The sequence below is a fragment of the Zootoca vivipara genome, chromosome 13 (genome assembly GCF_965207765.1).
Source record: "Zootoca vivipara chromosome 13, rZooViv2.hap1.1, whole genome shotgun sequence".
In the NCBI taxonomy this organism is placed as follows: domain Eukaryota; kingdom Metazoa; phylum Chordata; class Lepidosauria; order Squamata; family Lacertidae; genus Zootoca; species Zootoca vivipara.
In genome coordinates this window covers 18,722,923-18,739,346 of record NC_142596.1, presented here as the reverse complement: position 1 = coordinate 18,739,346, position 16,424 = coordinate 18,722,923, and the positions used below count along the sequence as shown (strand labels likewise).

The window sequence follows — 16,424 nt, the reverse complement described above, 5'->3', positions numbered from 1 at the left end:
AGGTGAGAGAATGAGCTATTGGAATGAATCTGCCCGAGAAATGGGGGGCAAGTAAAAAGCACTTACCTGGACAGTGTTCTGCATGAAACATAGGGAGTTGCCTTATACTGAATCAGATCATTAGTCCATCTGGCTCAGAATTCTCTACACTGATTGGCAGCAGCTCTCCAGGATTTCAGACATATTTCTCCCAGCCCTATCTGAACCAGGAAGCTTCTGCATGCGACACATATGTTCTCCCACAGAGCTATGGCCCTTCCCACATAGAAAGCTACCTCATGCTGAATCAGGCCACCGACCAAACCATTTCAATCTTGTCTATATTAGGACTACATGTGGTCTTCAGCCTATTTTATCTCAGCTCACAGAATGATTTCATGCAGGAATCAGGGGAGGAGGAACAACAGGGGGAAGGGGATAGCAGAAAAAGAGAGAGGAAGGAAGGAAGGAAGGAAGGAAGGAAGGAAGGAAGGAAGGAAGGAAGGAAGGAAGGAAGGAAGGAAGGAAGGAATGGTGAAAACAGAGATAAAGGGTTCTCCACTCACTTTGGCACCAACTATCACTCACCACAGGCTCTGGGCCTGCTCACCACCACCATTTTGCCTCCAACAGATCATGCCTCAGGATATGTAGCCATTGAAGGGGGGGAAACCAACAACGAACCCTTGCTCCTCACCCGTGGTTTATACTGAGTGGTGGTAGCTCTCCAAGGTATCAAGGTACAGTATTCTTCAGCTACCCTTGCCCCAGACTGTTAAGGGCTTCATGCCTTGACTCAACAACCCCATTGGACAGGAAAGCACTTTGTAAGATGAGCAAAGGGATGGACTTTGCTCATCTTTCATATCATGGCACCCTGTGCAAGGCCAAAATTTGGCACCGCCAAATGGATCTTCTCCATCAATGAGCTTCTCAATTGTGCGTCCCCTTTTGCTGCTCTGTGTGGGGGAACCGCCAACACTGCCCTCATTCTGGTGCTCCATTTGGGAAGCTGGCAATTCTGCAGACCAGACTAGGATTCGAAAACAATCACCCATGGCCTTGGCATAGATAATCTGGGAAGACACCTCCCTTACAACTTGCTGCTGGTAGCTGGATCGATATGTGCTGGCTGGTTGGTGTCAAAATCCCATTATGGGAATCTAGCAGTTTTCATGCAATGAGGTGTATGCTATGCAACTTTCCTGTTTTGCCTTAGGACAGAACTCAACAAAGAGCTAGTAGCCTGTATTAAAACACTGAGTGAGCTGTCTGCTAATGTTAATTGCCTGTAATGGGGGGGGGTCACTTTGGAGAAACCAAAGAAAATGTACAAGAAGAGTTGGGGGGGGGGGGAAGAGAAGATAAAAGTCAATAGATGTTTGAGTCATAAAGGGCCATTAGGGTGAGAAAGAACCAAGAAACCATTTGTGAGCTCACCCTCCGATGTCCCCTGCACCACAACTTCCTTCTCTTCCTAAAAGCAAATTGGAAGTCCTAAGCTGTCCAGCCCCCAAAGGAAGCATTTTGCTCAAACCATCCACCAGGTGGGATGCAACTGAAAGCTTTTGCCGTAAGACTTCATTAGCCCCCAGTCAGCTGGATGACTTAACCAGCTAAACTTTCCCAGATGTCTTTCTGTGGGCACTCTCCCCCTCCATTAGGGGTTAGCCACAAATGGAGGCTGGAAGGAGACAGGGAGGAGAAGAGAGACACTCATTTCATCTGCGCCTGGCAGGATGAGTGGTGCCATGGCAGTTATGAGCAGGATGCCACATAAAAGGGGAGTAATTTCGAGCCAAACAACATCCTTGTAAAATCATAGATTCTGCTAAATGACTTGAGGTCAGAACCCCACAGCCACAGCCTTATCTCCTTCCATTCCATTTGCCGACTTGGGTGAAGTTACTCCAGTCTGCAAAAGCCAACCAAGTTTCTTTCAATTCCTTATCTAAACCAAGAATGATGTCTGAGCTATATTAAATCAGGCCACTTTAGGGGGCGTGTGAAAATTCTCCTTTTATTTCGGAGGCTAGCCTCACTTTCCTGCAATGCCAAGTTTGGTCTGCTTTATCTGCAAAAGCAGATGTGCTGTTTTTTGCAAGGCAAATCAAGAGGCACTGTGTTATCACATTCACATTATCGACTTAACTACACATCCTGTTCTCTATTCTCTAAGCAGCAAAATGCAGATTTGAAGCACCATTGTGGCAGCAAAATGCAGATTTGAAGCACCATTGTGGATCACATGCCTGGTTAATTGCCCAAAACTTGAATGCAGATCCCCAGAGCTCTTTATCTGACCCTTGGAACTCTCACCAAGGAACCATCTCCTATTGACCCTGCCTTGTATCCTCAAGTATTTTCGCCTGGCTGGAATATGCCCTTGAACTTTGCTAATGCCTCTTGCTTATCTGGATGAAGGATACAGAGGGGCACAGGTGTGTATATAGAAACTCACCTACAGTACAAAGGTGTCAGGGACTGGCTGGATGAGGAAGAGTGGTGAAAGCTGCCCATCCAAGAGCCACCCAGGGAAGGCATAGAAGAATATGACTTAGATCCTAGATCATGGTGGTGGGATACTGGCCACACCTCAGAGGAGGAGACAAACAGGGAGGTACTAGAAACTTGAGAAATCATGAAGAGGCAGAAGCATGCAGGTAGCCCAGCACAGGGCAGAGAGATGATGTTTCCAGTTTGAATACAGGCTCCAACAGAGACAACGGAAGGGAGCAAGACCCTGCATCTCTCCAGTAGCTGCAGCAAGGCAGCCTCTCTGCCGAAGCTCTCCAGCCCCACTTACTCCTGGAACGCAAAAGATGTTACATGTTGCCGAGCCACAGGCCAGACAGGCACAGAAAGAGAGGCTCCTGTGGCTCGTGGTAGCAGATTACAGGGGAGGAGCCCTGGCTCAGGGGGCTAGAAAATGAAGGAAGGGCTACATGCCAGTTCAAGCAACTTCTTCATGGGGGGGGGGGGGTGTTGTTTTTATGAGCCTCCTTGTATTTTCCCCTTTTCTTAACAAAGAAACTAACTGCATGTTAGCCTCACATCTCCTTCTCTGACCTGTGAATGTCCTGATCTTCCTGTCAGCCCTGTGAGAAAGGTGACATTGGCACCCGATGTTCCATTCCCTCTTGCTTCTGGCTCTGGCCACCTCTGGCATGTGCCTCTTGGAAGAATGCTCATAAGAGACTGTGGCCCTCAGCTTGAAAAGGGGTCCCCACCTCTGTGCAATGCCATAATTGGTGGCACTGTGGTGTAGTGGTTAAGAGCGTAATCTGGGGAACCGGGTTTGCTTCCCTGCTCCTCCACATGCAGCTGCTGGGTGACCTTGGGCTAGTCACACTTCTTTGAAGTCTCTCAGCCCCACTCACCTCACAGAGTGTTTGTTGTGGGGGAGGAAGGGAAAGGAGAATGTTAACCGCTTTGAGACTCCTTCGGGTAGTGATAAAGCGGGATATCAAATCCAAACTCTTCTCTTTTTCTTCTCTCATCATCTGATCTTTACGTATCATCTCTTACTTCTCTCTTTTTCTCTCCTCTCTCCTCACACTTCCACTTACATTTACTATGGGAAATGAGGGGCGTTTAATACAAATAAATAAATGTGTGCATTTCTGCCTCTCTACCAACATGACACCAGGTAGTAATGCAAGATTTCAAAACCCTGTTGGAGGTGAACGCGTCGTGGAACTCTAATGATATGGTAGTGTGTGACCTTGTAAGTACAGGGTAATCTGGCATATACTTGCAAGGGAAATGATCTTGGCATTTCTGCCCGCACCACTGCAGCCTCCTCCAGAAACTGAAACACAAGCCATGAACGTGGCAATTAATCTCTTAACCTGCTTGACACTTCCTGACTTTGGCATTTAATAACCTTTGAGGGGCACAGCATATGTCCAGATGGTTAGCAAACAAGCTCCGCCGCAATCATGACTAAACCAAGAAACACAGATGATGCGCTGAAGCAGCGTTCTATGGGATCAAGGGGAGAGGGGGTAGAAAAGAAAACAACAAAATTGTCCCTTTCCTTAAGAGGTGAGGTGAGGAACCTCCCACCTGTGGGTTTAATCAGTCCAGTCAGTGGACCTCATTCGGCCCACAAGGTTTTCTCCCACAAGCTATGTCCACCTGCCCCACACCTGGTGTCCTGTGTGATGTCAGCTGTGGTGCAGTAAAGATGCAACTGAAAAGGAACAGGAGTGTAGAGTCAGCTCTTGGCTGTTTCTTGGCAAGATCACTGATCAGCTGATTGACCCTGATCATGAGTCCCTTTTGAGGTGCTACCTCACATTATAATGATGGATCCTACCCTCTCGACGCAGCCTTCGTTTGCTCGGGAGGGATCCAGAGTGAGAGGCTAGAGGGGGGAAGGTGGGGCTAGTGGTCAGTTCCAGCAACGTCTCAGCTGGATTAAGACAAACCAGAGAACTCCACATTGTTGTTATTTTATGTTAATAGAAAGCTAATTGCATTCCATTCCTCCCATGTGTCCCTGCCCTGTGATCAACCTGGGCTCACTTGACAGCTACTTGACACACCAGGAGCACCTGATTAGCTTTGCTGGTGTGTTTGCACTATGCCAGGCATCCCCAAACTGTGCCCCTCCAGATGTTTTGGCCTACAACTCCCATGAACCCTAGTTAACAAGACCAGTGGTCAGGGAAGATGGGAATTGTAGTCCCAAACATCTGGAGGGCCGAAGTTTGGGGGTGCCTGTACTATGCTGATCTCATCACTGCCTTGTTCCTCCTGCTCTACCTTCTGGTAAGCAGCAGTAATGTGAGGAACTGGAAATCAGATGAGAGGTGTCACATCACCATACCATCTGCTACTGGGTGGAGATGAATACAGTCTCCCAGGCCTCTCAATCTGGCCCCTGGAAATTTCTCCAGGCCACACAACTATACACAACACAGCAGAAACGGGGTGTGTGTTCCAGTAACTGCACCTAAAGAGAGGGAAGAACTCTTTACTGTAGTTCCTGCACCCAGATATTTATTAACTTACAATCTGGTCCTGATCTTGATCCTTTCTAATACAGCCATATATTATTATTATTTTGATATAAGGAACCAATTTATGAATTCCTAATAACTACTCTAATCAGTCAGCAGTCACAAAATTAAAAGACACCTGCTTCTTGGGAGAAACCTAGACAGCATCTTAAAAAGCAGAGACATCACCATTACCGACAAAGGTCTGTATAGTTAAATCTATGGTTTTCCCAGTAGTGATGTATGGAAGTGAGAGCTGGACCATAAAGAAGGCTGATCGCTGAAGAATTGATGTTTTTGAATTATGGTGCTGGAGGAGACTCTTGAGACTGCAAGAAGATCAAACCTATTCATTCTGAAGGAAATCAGCCCTGAGTGCTCACTGGAAGGACAGATCCTGAAGCTGAGGCTCCAATACTTTCGCCACCTCATGAGAATAGAAGACTCCGTGGAAATGACCCTGATGTTGGGAAAGATTGAGGGCACTGGGAGAAGGGGATGACAGAGGACGAGATGGTTGGACAGTGTTTTCAAAGCTACGCACATGAGTCTGACCAAGCTGCGGGAGGCAGTGGGAGACAGGAGTGCCTGGCGTGCTCTGGTCCATGGGGTCACAAAGAGTCGGACATGACTAAACCACCAAACAACAACAATTATTACTCTAATCACCTTCACTAGCTTTTCTCCAAGGATCTCAGGGTGATGGAGAGAGATTCCAACCCCACCACCTTTTGCTCATTACCACAAACCTATGAAGATTATACATTGACCATCATGTCAACTTCATGGGTGAGCAAGGATTAGAACCCAGGTCCAACACACCACCCCCAACCCTACACTGGCTCTCATGCCAGCAATTGCCTCCTGCACGGATCAAGCATTTCTACCCTTTTGTTATTTGGATGATCCGTATATTTTCATGCACATTAAGTCCACTCATGTTGCTCCCTCTGGAGCAGTTATAGCTTATAAAGCAATCACCGCAATGATTTTCAGATTATAGTCCAATAAAATCTGATAATTTGTTACAAAGCATTCAGGCGGGTATTATATGGCTCTTCTGACATTTAAAAATAACGCTCCACAGTCCATTTTTCAAGGCTGGGTGCTGTCATAAGATGGCAGGATTCACTACTCCAGAATGCAAACGGGCACTTACTCGAGATACGCATCTCATTTTTATATGTATGAGTGCCAAGTTAACAGGCCAAATATCTACCATGTCTCATTTGAAAAATAAAATAAAAATCCGATTTTTAACTCGGCTCAATATACATTCACCACCACAACCATAACACTCCAGTTACTTCTATACTAGCCTGAGCCAAATTTATAATAATTTGCTTGCACCAGGATAAACAGTCTTCTGTTACAGAAATTATAAACAAAACATGCAGACAGATGAGCCAGCCTTATTCTTCCTGCCTTGCAGTGTCTGTGCTAAAACACTGTGAGCGAAGTCAGGGCTATGATTGGCAGGTGAGCTGTTTCAACACCAGGGTCGAAATCCCTGGGTCCTAAAGAGCTTCTATTTTACCTGTAGTGCATTTTCTACCACGTTTTATTGTCCTTGGAATCAGTGGTGGAGCTTCATGCTCCGGCACTGGGGGGCAGAGAGCAGGCGGGGGCAGCGCTGGCTCACGCCCTGGGTGCATGGTGCGCTGACAGGGTTGTGGCAGGCGTCCTGGGGTCGTGGTGCGCTGCCCGCAGGGGCGTGGCATGGTATTTGGGGGCGTGGCACACCTCGCGGGTGGGGGGGAAGTGGCGATGACACTCTACCAGGATCACACTGCTGGCACCCCACCGGGATCACACTGCTGGGGGCGGTGCGCTCCCCCCACATGCCTCTTCCTCCGCCACTGTGTGGAATCTCTGTACATTTGCTCAGGTTAAAGAAACCAAAACTTGATATCTGTAATACAAGCACTAAGTCCCCTTTTGCAGCTATTTCTATACTATTTTCTATATCTTCACAACAGCCACGGAATGTATGTTAGACTGAGAGTTGGTAAGCAGTCAAAGGTGCAAAGTGAGCGAAAATAATGATGGGTTAAGTGAGTTTAAAATATGAACATGCACATTCTCAGAGGTATTTTATTACTGTTTATCAAGGAAGGCATAATGCTTTTTGTTTGTGTATGATTTGGAGTCTACGAAACCCAATGCCATAATAAATTTGTTAGTCTTTAAGATACCAGAAGACTTATTTTGTGTTATTTCATGTGTTCCTTTGGGAGGGATGGGGGAAGGTATTTGGGGAATGGCTTGAGAGCCCTGGTGCCTTTATCTGGTATTGATACAAACTTAGGATACCTGAGTTTTTCATGGGGCATATGTGTGTGGAATTGTCAATATCCAATATCCACTAATAGAATTGTCAAGATGTTCTCCCGACTTTAAAATTACTGTCTTGTTGATGGTAGCGATTTACAGGACAGCTAAGTAATGGATGTTTGATAAAGCATAATTTTACAACTCATCTTAAAAAGAAGAATAAAAAAGCGGATATGATTATTTAATGACTGAATGATACAGCATTCCAGTTAGCCACACCATGAAAGCAAATGCTGAGTAATCAAGTAATGAGAAGAACTGCCATTGATTAGTGGTTCAGTCAACCCTAACACGATAACAGGCATACTGATAAGGCTGTGTACACACAACATATTTAATGCATATTTAAAGCACGTTATGTAGCACACAGAACATTGGGAACTGTCACTCACCCTTCACAGAACTACAATTCATAGCACCCAAAAAACTACAGGTCCTAGCATTCTTTGGGGGGGGGGACATGTGCTTTAAAGGAATTTTACGTGTAAAACGGTAAAAAGTAAAGGACCCCCTGGACCAGGCGTTGGCAACGTTTTCCGGCTGTGGGCTGGATCATTCCCACCGACAATCATCAGGGGGCCAGACATGGGCAGGACATGCGCAGAAGTGATTTCTGGCGCCGCACTGTCCATGTCCGGGGTGCCGGAAATCACTTCTGCGCAACCCTGGAAGCCAGAAATCGCTTCTGCGCATGCCCAGAAACCGAAAATCGCACCTGTGCAGAAGCGATTTTCAGTGTCTGGGCATGCCTAAATTCAACTAGATGCATTGCACACCTAGCATACGAACCTAGAAAGCTGCCTTCTTCTATCAAGCCATTGGCCCATTTAGTCCAGTGTGATAGTCCCCAGCTAGCTGGGGCTGTTTCCTAGTCCGGCTATCTAAGATCTCTCCCCTCCACCCCACCCCTTGAAATCAGAGATTGAATATGAGGCCTTTTGCTTGCAAAACCTGTATTCAGTTGGATTTCCCTAGCATCATCTTTTTCTCATATGAGGTAAGATGCAAGCAATGGATCACAACCAGAGATGAGTGAATATATCAATTTCAGTTTTTCTCTGTTTCTCCTTTTTCCAGCCTTCAGTTTTCTACATTTCCACCCAGTTTGCATTAACAACAACAACAACAAAAGACCAATGGAAATTAGTCCACATTCTTGTGCAAATTCCTCCTCGTGTACACATTTTTGCAAAGCAATTTTCTGTGATGGAATGCATTTTTTTTTTATTTTCACTAATGTATGCATTGGTGTGCCCACTTTAGTTATATGTATTTTTGTACACCTTCCGTGGATAGAGAACTGAATTGCAATGTTCAGAGAGCATATATATATATATATATATATATATATATATATATATATATATTTAAGAGACATGTAGCAACTAGGAAGGCCAGAGATCCTGACCTTGAAAGAGTTATGCAGAGGCCATAGGTAGTACATCTGGTTTGGATGTGGGAAGTCTTAAGTTTAGAACCCCAGTATCTCCTGGTAGGGTCAGGACTCTGGGAGTGCCCTATGCCTGAGTCAATGGAAAGCTGCTATCGATCAATGTAGATAACACTGACCAGGTGGTCTGACTCAGTGGAAGACCCCTTCCAAATGGAAGGAGGATTGTCCGTGGAATGGGTGGCTAAGCTGGGAGCAGATAGGAAGAGCTTGGAAGCTGCATTAGGAATGCCCTGTAAGGTGCCCCATTTGATGATTCTTATGTACACTGTGTGTCTTACTCATATGTGAAGTGGCATTTGCTTCCAAGTAAGGGTGGGCTTTTGAAAGCTTGGGATGTCTGCGTTTGAGATCATGGACTGCGTGGTTTCCGTGATTCACCCTCTAGATAAAGCAGCATGGAGAATTCTTTCTCATCCTCCCCCGTAGCAGCTTCACTCCTTTAATTGCTATCACCCCAGTGTGTTAACATTATTTAATTGCTATATTATTAAATGATACAAGATGTACTAAGGGAATTTTTTAATCAGCATATTTTATAGACTGGGGGTGGGAAATTGGGTGTTTTTTAAAAAAAACGAAAGCAAGAGAAGAAGGAGAAGAAGGCTAACAGCTAAGAGGTGGCTGTCTGGTGAAAAAGGACAGCTACTAGAATGACGTTACAATGTAAGAGAGAGAGGGGAGATCAGTCCATATAATATATTAGAGCATTAATAAACGAGCAGACCTTATACCAGGAGAACGTTCAGTCTGTGCTTTTGCAACAGGATTTGGTCCATTTGCTGGGTTGGAAAAGATGATGAATTGAAATGCAGGACTGAGACTGATTTGGGTAGGAACAGCAGTGGCTGGTGCCCTTCGGGATTGGTAGGGAGACTAACAATAGGTGGAGCCAGAGCCAATGGCAGCCAGAGCCAATCAGCTGTAGTTTTGTCCCCATCCTCCTCCCTGTTGAATTCTGAAAGGGCAACACTGAAGATGCATTCATGTATCATATCATATATCATATAATTGTAGAGTTGGAAGGGACCCTGAGGATAATCTAGTCCGGGGGTCAGCAACCTTTCTCAGACCATGTGGTGGGCTGGACTATATATTTGGGGGGGGGGGAATGAACTAATTCCTATGCCCCACAAATAACCCAGAGAAGCATTTTAAATAAAAGGACACATTCTATTCATGTAAAAGCACGCTGATTCCTGGACCATCTGCAGGCCGGATTGAGAAAGCAATTGGGCCGCATCCAGCCCCCAGGCCTTAGATTGCCTACCCTTGATCTATTCCAACTCCCCGCAATGCAGGAATATGTAGTTGTTCCATATGGGAATTGAACCTGCAACCTTGGTGTTATCAGCACCATGCTTTAACTAACCAATTGAGCTAGGCAGATTAACACGTGAGGAGTATTGCATTAGTTTTCCTGATTATAATGCTAGCATTTATGTCTCAGTTTCTAATGCTCCTTTCATACTGCAGTACCTGTTGCGATATGGGACTCTGGCTTTTTGGCTGATATACAGCGAAACCTCGGTTGTCGAACTTAATCCGTTCCGGAAGACCGTTCGACTTCCAAAACGTTCAACAAGTAAGGCACAATTGCCGATTGGCAAAATCCATTGAAAAAATGGAGAAATGTGCCTCAGAAGCTGTTCAACTTCTGATGTGCATTCGAAAAAGGAAGCATTCACTTCCAGGTTGCCGGCATTCGAAAGCCAAAACGTTCGACTTCTGAAGCGTTCAACAACTGAGGTCCCAATGTATTGGCATCTTGCATTAAATTTCATGCCCACCTGTGGGATTGTGTAATTGGGTGTCATTGCAACTCCCCTGCCCTTTCTGCACATGTGTGATTCTGTTCCCCCATGAAAAAAAATGAATAATTTTATGTCACCATAGTGTTTCAAAGTTCGTAACCTTACTTGCACAATTTTCAAGGTAAGAGGGCTGCAAACAGATTTTCTCCAGAATCAAGTTTCCCAGAAGTGGCTTTTACATCATGTTGAAGATCAAATATAATAAGGAAATTAACAGTTAGGGAAACATCGGAGAAATGGAATAAACTGCCATGTGAATGTAGCCTGAGACTGAGGAGGAAGCTGACATCCAGAGGCACCAGCTGGGCTGGTTTTAAAGTAAGAAGGAAGGTGAGTGACTGAGGGCAGTCTGGGTTTGGTGGGGCAGTGCCCCATTCATCCGAAGGAACCAGCCTCCACTGGGTAGGGGTGAAGGAAGCTGCATTTTACCACATCAAACAATTCGTGCACTTTCTTCATTGCTGTGAGAATTCTAGGATCTCAGGCAGAGATTTCCTCATCATTTGTTAACTGAGCCTTTAAAGTGTGGGGGAAGGTGATATTAAGTATAATTGGTTTAATTGGTGCTGAAATTAAAATACCTGTATATTAATGAAGGTTTAAAATGGAAAATGGCTAAATGTGTATTGCTAACATTGGGGTTTTTCCACAGGACTCTAAGCTCCTCAATGGGTTAATGATTACCTGTTGACTAGCAACTAACTAACTGAATGCAACCTTTGATCATGTGATGAGGCTGTTGAGTTGCAAAATCACCATCTTGAAAGGGTGGTAGCTGTTGGCCTTTCTCTGAACATGACAGAGAAAGAAAGGATGTGACAATGGCTCTGCAAAAAGAGCTACATAGATGGCAGGATGGAATCGGGGAGAGAGACATTGCTTTGATTGCTGAAGTTATTTTTTAATTCTAAGATGGTGAGCCTGTGCTGGACAACACAAGATATTGTATGGATATTTTTGGATGTATCTTTTTATGTTTATGCTTTGTTTTGAAGAGTTCTGCAAGTAAAAGTTTGATGATGATGATGATGATGATGATACCACCCTATACCCAGAAGAAGTCTCAGGGAGGTTCACATAATAAAATCAAAATGTAAAGCCACAAAATACATAATCAAAATAAAAACAAGGCAATAACAGCCCCCTCCAAAAAAAAAACCCCACCGTATTTTAAAAGGACATAGGATGTCAATCAAATCAACCAAAGGCCTGTTTGTTTGTTTTTTTTTAAAAAGGGAACATTTCCATGGGTTTGGGCAATGATTCATTTCAAAAGGAGTCAGTTCTCATACATCTGGTCACTTCAAACTGCACAATAATAATATCTGCAATAGGAGATCCTGAGCACAGAAGCTGGGGCTTCCTGCATGCTAAGCATGTGATCAGCCACTGAGCTATGTGGTCCTTCATCCAAGGGATGATGATGAAACTCCTGGCAGCAATTAGAGCAGTTAAGTTAGAGAAAGGCTGGTCATATAATAGGCTGACCCGGTGTGCTGCGTTATGTAGAGAACACTCCTCTGTTTGAAAGAGTCCTCTGGGTGAAGGGCTGCTCAGTCCAAAGCCTGGCTTAAAGCTAAAGCATGTTAAGAAAGGAGAGCAGAGGAGGCCTTGAAGATGCCTGTCAACAGTCAGACAGCAGATGCAACAGGTCCCCTGATGACAGTCTTCTCATTATGCTGATATCTATGACACTTCCATTTAAATTATAGTAATAGATTCTAAATTTGCATCTATACATCTAAATTTGCATCTATACATAGGAATCAGAACATGCAAATTTTATGCAGATCTTTTGTCCGCTTTTGGGAGGGGGGGTAATTCCCCACCCCAAGGCACAGAACGATTGAGCGACTCTCATCCCAGAGAAAAGGCAGGTCAGGTTGATGTGCCGAGGAGGGAAGGAGCATAAGCAGCCGGGGGGGGGGGGGAAGCTGGATATTCAGGAGCTGGGGGTCTCAAGAAGGCGGCAGCCCAGTACAAAGAAGGGAGCATTGTAAAAGGATGTGGTTCCAAGAAATTAGGAAGGCGGCGGCAAAGGGGCACAGAGGGGTGGCAAACTGAATAAAATATTGGGGGGAAGGTAAGCCCTGCACTGCATATTGATCACATGACACAACATTTGAATGGCAATGCTCATCAAGGAGGAGGAGGCCTGGCCCCCTCAAATATTTTATGGGGGGCAAAGACCCCTTGGCTCCTAGGAGTTGGCTCCTGTGGAGGGGAGCCACCAAGATGAGGAATACATTTGAAATATCAGCATCTAGATCACTGGCTGGAGCACGTTAGTTTGAGCAATGAGACATAGGTGATGACTGAGAGGAGATGGAGGCCCCATTCATTCGCACCATACATTTAAAGCACCTAGATTTCACACAATATGACCCCCAGCTTTCTGTGAAAAGAGGGATTGATTGATTGTTGAACCACTCTGAGAACTGTAGCTGTAGGAGGGGAATAGGGGCTCTCCTATCAACTCTCAGCACCATAGCTGCCAAGTTTTCCCTTTTCTCGCGAGGAAGCCTATTCAGCATAATGGAAAATCCCTGAAAAAAAGGGATAACTTGGCAGCTATGCTCAGCACCCTTAACAAACTACAGCTCCCAGAATTCTTTGGGGGAAGCCATGACTGCTTAACGTGGCATTATAGTGCTTTGAATGTATAGTGTGAATGTTGCTGACATATTTGTTGTTGTTGTTTAGTCGTTTAGTCGTGTCCGACTCTTCGTGACCCCATAGACCAGAGCACGCCAGGCACTCCTGTCTTGCACTGCCTCCCGCAGTTTGGTCAGACTCATGTTCGTAGCTTTGAAAACACTGTCCAACCATCTCATCCTCTGTCATCCCCTCCTCCTTGTGCCCTCAATCTTTCCCAACATCAGGGTCTTTTCCAGGGAGTCTTCTCTTCTCATGAGGTGGCTAAAGTATTGGAGCTTCAGCTTCAGGATCTGTCCTTCCAGTGAGCACTCGGGGCTGATTTCCTTCAGAATGGAGAGGTTTGATCTTCTCAAGAGTCTCCTCCAGCACCATAATTCAAAAGCATCAATTCTTCGGCAATCAGCCTTCTTTATGGTCCAGTTCTCACTTCCATACATCACTACTGGGAAAACCATAGCTTTAACTTTACGGACCTTTGTCGGCAAGGTGATGTCTCTGCTTTTTAAGATGCTGTCTAGGTTTGTCATTGCTTTTCTCCCAAGAAGCAGGCGTCTTTTAATTTCGTGACTGCTGTCACCATCTGCAGTGATCATGGAACCCAAGAAAGTAAAATCTCTCACTGCCTCCATTTCTTCAGCTTCTATTTGCCAGGAGGTGAATGGGACCAGTGGCCATTGGGTTTTTTGGTTGTTGTTTTTTTTTTTGGATGTTGCGCTTCAGACCATATATTGCGCTCTCCTCTTTCACCCTCATTAAAAGGTTCTTTAATTCCTCCTCACTTTCTGCCATCAAGGTTGTGTCATCAGCATATCTGAGGTTGTTGATATTTCTTCCGACACTCTTATGTTTTTAATAGGAGCAAATTAGTAGATTGCAGAGGGACCTCTAGACAAGAGATTGCAGTCTGCCCAAGCACCTAATCTACAGCATGGGTTATCCATAGCATGGTTATCCTGCCCCGCCCCAGTGACCAGGTTCTCTCAGTCAAGCAACTGCCCCCCTCCCACTGGAGTCGAGATCCACTCACTGTTGTAGCTGCCATTGCTGCTAGTCTCTGCTGCTGCCACGTAGTCCTGAAATAGCCCTTCGGATGCGGCACTTCCTGACAGCGAATGGTTGGAGACAAAGGGAAAGGAGGGTTGGGGGAAAACAGAGAAGGAAAGCAGGGAGGGAGGACGGGTTGGGGGGGGGTATGTGAAGGAATGAAGTAGGGGACAAGAAGGGAAAGGGTGTGTCTTTAACTGCATCAAACGTCTTTTCACCGGCTGCAACATTCCAACAGCTTAATGCATACTTCAGGCTTTTCAACAGATTGTTGCCTATGGTGATATCGGTTTCATAATTTTTGGCCTGGCAATATATTGCGATTCATGGTGTGTGTGTGTGATTGTGTGTGTGTGTGTGCGCGCTATGCAAAAATCACAGTGTGGGAAACACCAATGCCTCTCTCAATTCCTGCAGCCCCTGCTAACTCTGCAGGCGCCAGAAAAAAATCACAATGCAGGAAAAAACCATGAAGCCAGCCAATGCCTCTACATAGCTCCATCACAATGTTGAAACCCAGATATTGCTCAGCCCTAGTTGTGGGTCCCCAAGCAGCTGCCCAAGGATGTCAAGCATTGGTGCTAGGGGATGCTCACAAGCAGGGAATAGTGACAACTGCATCCATATATCAATACAATGCAGTCTTCATCAACCTGGAGTCTTCCATAAGTTTTGGGCTACAATTCCCATCATCCCCAGCAAGCATAGCATCCTGGCTGGGGATGATGGGATTTGTAGTCCAAAGCTTCTGGAGGATACCAGGTTGGCAAAGGCTTATATGCAGAGTTCAGTGATGGTTGGAGGCTCTAGTTGAGAGGGAGGGAAATAATATTGTGGCTGTATTTTTTTTAAAAAAACTCCCCTGGATTCAGTAGTTGCAAACTGTCTGATATGAGAATCCCACAGCCAACAATGGGGCATTATGCATAAACAAACTCTAAGCAAAAAAAAAAGCAATCAAGATTCAGAAGGGGGGGGCACACAAATATAATAAAGAACAGTGCTAATCTCATCTAACCTGCTGGGATGAAAGACTGATAGCTCTCTCCCCCTGTCCCTCTGCACATAACTTAGAGAGACTGCAATCCATTGTTGATTTACAACCCTCTTTGAGTAAATATGAAGAAACTGCCATTGTTTTGACTGTACAGAACCCAATGATCTCATCCATTTTCCTTGTATGGTCAGGGGATGAGAAAGAGGAGAAACACTTCTTTTCCTGGCTGCTGTGAAGATTCTAGCAAAACGTTGCAAAGCTTAAGTTATTGCTGGGAAGAATTAGAAGGGATTCGGAGCAACCTGTTTTTGATGGAATAATTCGGTTAGGACCTAAGCTACTTATTGGATCAGGTCCACTGCAAGGATAGCTTTAGTTCAGCTCTCTTGCTTCACGGGCTATCTGTCATAGATGCTTTAGTTGAGATTCCTGCATTGCAGGGGGTTGGACTAGATGACCCTTGGAGTCCCTTCCTACTCTTAGGATCCTATTGCATCTTGTGTGAGGCCAAAATTTCTCCCCAAATTTGTGGGTAAGGAGGCACTTGGCTTTGGGAAGAGGCATGAGGCTCTGGTAGGGTCCTATACTCCGCCCATATCCTCCCCAAAGCTGGGAAAGTGCTAACTAGGCTTTGGGAAGGAAAAGAGAAGACTCTGGGACCCTGTCAGGGCCTCATACTTCCTTCCCAAAGCCAAGCATCTCACTTACTGGGCTTTGAGATGGCATCCCCTCAGGCCAGCGCCCAGTGTGAGTGCACTGCTCACAAAGCCCTAAATCCATAAAAGGTGCTAGCAAAGGACTGGCAAATTCCTGTGGCCCATCTCAGGAGGCTGAACAAGAATGTTATCCTATCTCTTAATCAAGAGCAGAGCAGCAAGAGCACATTTTTAACTCCATCCAGATACAACTAAAGTCCAGTGCCCCCTAGGGACTAAACTGTATAATGACGCTATCCACATAAGGAGACTGCCATATCTGAAACTAAACCTGGAGGGTCTTCAGCTCAAGGTCCCTCAGGCCAGTGGCTGAAAATAACTAGTGTTGACCAATAAATGCAGAAGAATAGGCTTTGAGTATTTATACCAGGCCTGGGCAATCCAGAGACTTCATGTCACTTTTCAACCACAGGGGTCAAATCAACC

General features: G+C 45.4%; 1 protein-coding gene across 3 annotated transcripts in view; it reads right to left on the bottom strand.

Moving 5' to 3' along the window:
* NTRK3 (neurotrophic receptor tyrosine kinase 3) overlaps positions 1-16,424 on the bottom strand; it is a 406,625-nt gene that overhangs the window by 21,565 nt on the left and 368,636 nt on the right. For 2 of the 3 annotated variants that reach the window (XM_060282684.2, XM_060282685.2), the window contains exon 16: positions 14,269-14,343. The exons of the other annotated variant lie outside the window; for it this stretch is intronic. In XM_060282684.2, coding sequence (XP_060138667.2) covers positions 14,269-14,343 — 75 coding nt within the window. The remainder of the gene's footprint in view (positions 1-14,268; positions 14,344-16,424) is intronic. 3 annotated transcript variants of the gene reach the window in all.